This window comes from Callorhinchus milii, unplaced genomic scaffold, assembly GCF_018977255.1.
Source record: "Callorhinchus milii isolate IMCB2004 unplaced genomic scaffold, IMCB_Cmil_1.0 Scaffold18, whole genome shotgun sequence".
NCBI classification, from domain to species: Eukaryota; Metazoa; Chordata; class Chondrichthyes; order Chimaeriformes; family Callorhinchidae; genus Callorhinchus; species Callorhinchus milii.
In genome coordinates, this window is record NW_024704759.1 from 13066292 (window position 1) to 13072291 (window position 6000).

The window sequence follows — 6000 nt, forward strand, 5'->3', positions numbered from 1 at the left end:
GCTACTTGATAGATATCAATGAACAAAGGCAAAAAATCTGCCGGCACTCTGAAAGTTAAAAGATGCATGTAATACCACAACAGTAATATGAATAGAATTCTCGCTATTTAGGTACTGAATGTGATGCGTCTCCCAGTTGGTGAAGGTCACCTACACAACCCGTTCATGAGTTATTCATTCCCCTCATATTTGGAGCAAATACCCACATCCATCATCTGGGGAGTTGTGATTGATGAGCACTTGCCGTTTCCTTTCTCTTCCCTCGAACCAAGTGTTTAATGTGCTGGAACGTCTCAATTCCTGAATCAAGTTGTTAAGAAACGTAAAAGTATACTGAATTAAGTAGGCCATTCGGCCCATCAAGCTCATTTACCCCACAGAACACAGAACCTATTCTATTATGGCCAACACAATTGGGATCCTGCACAGCTAACATTAGAGACAACCAAGTATATTCATCCATCCCCCACCACACATGTTCACCAATGATCTCCTTTCTGCTACAGACAACATTGTTCTCCCCTCCACCACCACAGAAACCACTGTCTGTAGTCAAATAAAATTGGTCCCTCACTCCATGGTTGTTTGTGAGCCATTGCTGTGCGCAAAATGGCTGCTGCGTTTCGCCCACAAAATACAAAGTCAAAACCACTTTACAGTATATCCTGTGCAGCGCTTTGAGACATCTTGATGACGTGATAAGGATTATTATTAGCTGTCTCAGACCATATCTAACCTTATAAACCTCTCATACTGCTTCCAAGCAAACACTTAACTTGAAGTTCAATCGAAGTGGCATCAATTGCTTATGCTGGGAGTTCGCTACTTTACAGGGAATACTACTGTCTTCTGATCTCTAGTCTTGCTTGACTTTTGTTCGTTTTGAACCCATCACCTCCAGTTCCTGACTCTCACTGCATGTCACCCAGCACTCACATCTGCATCATCTATGCCTTGTGGAGTTTTCAATCCTGCCGAGCTTCACATCTCATTGATAAACCAGGATAGGCGAGTCTCTGAATTTGGTGAAAGCTCTGCAGACTTTTTTTATTGATAAGTATGTTAAGTCTTGCAAACATCCTCATTGCTCTTCAATGCATTATTTTATTGTGGAGTGGTCAAAATTGTATTCCAAATGTAAACTGGCCAGCATTATATTCATCTCCATCAAAATCATCTCCCATAGGACAGACTTCACCATAAAGGCTTTTATTTGCAGGGTTGAGATGATGTCTACACCTGCATCTCATTGATAAGCCAGAGAAGCTCATTAATCATCAACAATGCTAATTATTACTGCATTGCTACCTGGTTTTAGCCGGGATGTCTCCTCAGAGCACATCAGCTGCAGGAAGACCTAGTTTAGTCCCCCTCCCTTTCACAAGGAGGGTATTAAATGCTGTTAATGTCTGAATATCAGTCACCTTGCTAAGATGATGAACAAAGATTTTTTCTAAAAGTGGGAGCGAATATCATTCTGTATGGCTTTAACCCCAAGCTCTCATGAGCACCTTCAGCAAAGTCACACTGTAATAATGGGTCCTTCTGGCTGAGATTATAAACTTAATGCTGAATTATAACATCAACCTATTATTTTACAAACACTGGAAACTGCATTGCAACATTTCAAACGAATATCACTTAAGACCGGACAGCTATTTCAAGAAATAAAGAGACTTTGATCCTGTCATTGTGGATTAGATTAAAGACATCTGAAGGGTTAGTGCTTTAAGATAGTCCAACACGTTTCAAGAAAGTGACTTTGATTAAATCTTTTTATCTCTTTTACTAAGTCAGACTCCTTTGAACTGTATCTCGTGAACCATACACAATTAGCGAATGGACAACAGTTATCAGATAAGATCTCATTCAGCTTTCTCTACCTCCTCCTAAACAGATACTGTCATCAAATCTGCAGTGTCAATTTGCTGTCAGTCCTTACACAATTAAGACAATTACTTTCCCATTATTTTTATTCTAAAATCTATTTGAATTGAATCTTACGTACTGCATTTCTCCTCTCAATCTGCCAGAGGCAGAGAAATTCTTGAATTTGTGATATTGGTCTGAAATGGCCAGTTAGTTCCTTTTTCCCTAAAAAAAAGACACTGTGCCTGGCTCACTTTTACCATTTACCTGGGTCAGAAGATTTTGGGTTAAAACCCCACGTCAGGACTTTGAGCTCACAGTCCAGGTAACACTCCACTGCAGTACTAGAGGAACACTGTATTGTTGGAGAATATTAAAACTAAGGTCCTGTTTGCCTGCTCAGGTGGATGTTAAAGATTGCAATGGCAGCTTTCTCCAGTGTCCTGATCAACAGTCCTCCAGATTAATTGGTCGTTCATTTCATGGCTGTTTGCAGGAACAAGCTGTGGGCAAATTCTCTGCCTACAAATACAATCAATACACTTGACCCATAAAGTACTTTGAGATGTTTTGATATTCTAGGTGCTATATTAAATGGCAAAGATTTACATTATTTTACTATAGTTATGTTCTTTTGATTTAAAAAAAAGTACAGGTGCAACTGTGTAATAAGGTTCGGTGCTTGAAGAAATTTCACTCAGTTGCAAACAGTGAACTTTTTGCATAAGGTCTCACATTGGTTGGAACATGAGAACACAAGTGTTGCTACACAAAAGAAGACCCAGATCCATCCTGTTTGCCTTCCGCCACCCCAGCACACATCATGCTCCAAACTACAGACTGTACCCTGAGATATTATTTCCTAACAGAAATCTATCTAATTCGTTCTTGAAACAAAAAAAAATCACCACTTTCTGCTTCCACCGTGTATCTCCCTGGGGGTGGGGGGAACCCAGTTCCCATCCATTGACTGCTCACTCACTGGAGTGGTATTTCCATAGATCTGTTTTGAGCATTGGGTGCCTCAGAAAGTTATTCACCACTGTTGATGGTACAAATACCTGGTCTGCTCTATGCCCAGCTGTCCCAATCTCAGTAGGATCATTTCAGTGCACAACAACAAGAAGAGTGGTTACAGTCGAAATAAAAGGCTTTGGCTTCTCAGTCTTAAAAAAAAGAAGTACCACACAGTGCCCTTCCCTCGCTGTGGTATGAATCGAGCAGACTGTGTCCATGTGAAATTCTGTACGACAAAAGTCGGATGCTGTGCCCTCCCGAGGGTTTTCTCATGTGAAAGAAAGAGATCCCTTGCCTCCCCCTTGGCTTGAACAAAAGAGACTATATCGCCAGCAGGAGCTCCCAATGTGTGTGTGTGTGTGTGGGAGGGGGAGAGGTTCCCAGGACTGACCTGGGAAGGACTGAGAGGGACAATACAATGCAATAAAAACACGAGCTTTCCATTGCACTGCACACAGTGGGTCTGGTTCGTGCATTGTCTCCCAACACATTACTGCACTGCCTTTGAAACCAAGACTTTAACCACTCATTTACAGTCGTCAATGCATTGCCTCTGTGGCTCTTTGCACGGAATTGCACATAAGTTTATCGCTGTTTAAAGTTATTTTTTAATATATATATATATACATATAAAAAGAGTATGAAGTCGACACGCCTCGACATATTAACCCCAAGTTGGTGAACGCAGTCATATACAGGACAATCCCCCAAACCACAGTATTCCACATGCAAACGGATCTATCGCAAAGGCAACTTTGATGCCTTGTGTTTAAACAGAAATGCTTTCGAAGAGGGAAAACTCACTCACCAGCTGAAGAGTACAGAGAAAGATGAAGGTGCACCTCCCAGTGCAACAGCCCATCCTCACAGCAACTGGGAAGCAATTGCAGGGCAATTAACAACCCAAACCCACCCACCCCAGCACTACAGTTTACAATGTAATGTTGCTGCAGTCGGCTTCACTGGGGCTTTCCTTGTGCCATGAGTGGAGGCTGCTGTGTCTGGTAGTACAGGAGCAGAGGAAGCAGCCAGAGCAAAGACCAGCAGGGAGGTTGCAAGGTGTTTCCTTATGACATGAGATGATGGGCTGGGAGTTGGGTTGGATGAGGCGGTGGCGATAAGAGCAGCAGCTTTGGATCCTGGCAGAAAGTTGTCCTTCAGTGCGTCTGTGTCATGATGTTGTGTGTGTCTGTGTTGTTGTGTGTGTGTGTTGCTGACGCGTTGATGGGAGGGGAGAGAGGAGAGGGTCTTATTAATTCATTCATTCACTGACTCACTCACTCATCACTCATTGACTAATGTTACACACCTTAGGGGTGGGTAGGGGAAAAAAGAGACCTAACTTGTATTAGCACATCACTCAGTTGGCAGATTTTTTTTTCCTGCTAAAACGCCTTTAGGTTTAACCTTATTAGGAATGTGTGTGTTTTTCCTCTCAAATCAGTCTCAAACCTTCCCACGTCGGGGAACAAATAATGTTTCCCAACAACCAACTAACTAACTAACTAACTAACTCGAAACAACTCAACAGTTATTTACTCCAGAGAAGTTTACTTGACCATAACCCAAATAATAATAATAATAATTGGGGGGCACTCAATCCACGGCTGTTTGTGGGACGCTGCTGTGCGCAATTGGCTGCTGCGTTTTGCCCACAAAATATACAGTCAATTCACTTTACAGTATATGCTGTGAAGCGCTTTGAGACGTCTCAAAGACGTGATAAGGCGCTACATCAACAACAGCAACAACAAAATAATATTTGCATAGCGCATTCACATCTGGAAGACGTCCCAAGGCGTCATATCAAATGGAAGGATTATTATTATTGTTGTTATTATTATTATTATTATGATTGTAAAAGCCGCAGTTGAGATTCCTCTGGAGAGAGGCAGTAATCATTTGGTGCAAAGCAGTCTGTCTGAAATTGACAATTGACATCAAACTAAACAGAGTCCCATTAATTTCGCTGTGTTATCAAGATCCAGTGATTGAATGCAAATTACGCCTGGGCTCTAAATATTCATAACCCCTTTAAAGATCTGCCCATATTTTGCACCACTTTAATAATCTCAGGAAGCAGCAAATGGAAACGCTCTCAAGTTCCAAGTATTGTGCGTAAATTCGTTCAATTGTGACAATGGTCACCACAGTAACCACAGCTTGGAAGGTCAGGGAATCTGAACTATATATAAGATTACCAATAATTACAGCACAACTACCGCTAACAGTTTTTGGCTGCCATGGTACAAACTAACTTTGGAGACGTCCTGAATTAAACGTCCGCCCATTCCCTCCCCCTTCAAGAAAACGTTTGCTAATTGACCTTAACAATAAATGCTTTTTGTTGCGTCTAAACTTATGCACCAACGAGGCCCTCTAGTGGCATTCGTCATTAAGTGATCCAGAGGAAATGAAAAGTAAAACGTGTGCGTGTGTGAGCGCACTGAAGAAATGCCCTTTAGTTTGCTCACATAGCTCTCTGTTTGTAAACCCTTTTAAAAATATATCTTTGCAGCCAGCACAGGATGAAGTTACCGAGCTCTACGCGTCTCTGAGTTGGTGTGAGGACAATATATAGTTCTGCTTCATCTATTTTGGTGCTTCACTTAACTTGGCGGATAATCTATTCTATGTCAATGACTGTGTCATGTTCTCATGTTCCTTCAACTAATAATGTGCCACGGCTTGGGTAATGGGTAAAGACTGGATAAGTGCATCGAGACATTATTTTACCATATGCAAATGTATTGATATACACAGAGACTGTAAGTTATGTGAATGTTTCTTTTTTTTTCTTAAACTGTTGACATCTTCTGCTTTCCAAGTGAACAAAAACACTTTTGCCTTTTTTAAAAAAAAATCAGACAGTTTTAGGTTGGATATTGGTACAATTTAGACCTGAATTGAACTTGAAATAAATCTCCCTTCTCACTCTGTGCTGGGTCACAAGGCTAAAATCAGCTGATTTATCACATACCAGCAAATGGAAACTGGAACCTTTCCTATCTACATGGCTCAGCTATTTTATGAATAAACTCATCGAGACAGTTCTGTTCAATGTAATTCAATGAAATTGCTTTAAGGGCTGTGGGCAATTCTAATTTTCCAACA

The 6000-nt window shown here is 41.2% G+C and overlaps 1 protein-coding gene across 1 annotated transcript in view; it reads right to left on the reverse strand.

Annotated features, from left to right (window-relative positions):
- LOC103190353 (sodium/potassium transporting ATPase interacting 4) overlaps positions 1 to 3795 on the reverse strand; it is a 58148-nt gene extending 54353 nt beyond the window's left edge. The window contains exon 1 of the mRNA XM_007911102.2: positions 3695 to 3795. Coding sequence (XP_007909293.1) covers positions 3695 to 3748 — 54 coding nt within the window. The 5' untranslated portion in view covers positions 3749 to 3795. The remainder of the gene's footprint in view (positions 1 to 3694) is intronic.
- Between the last annotated feature and the right edge of the window lie 2205 nt (positions 3796 to 6000).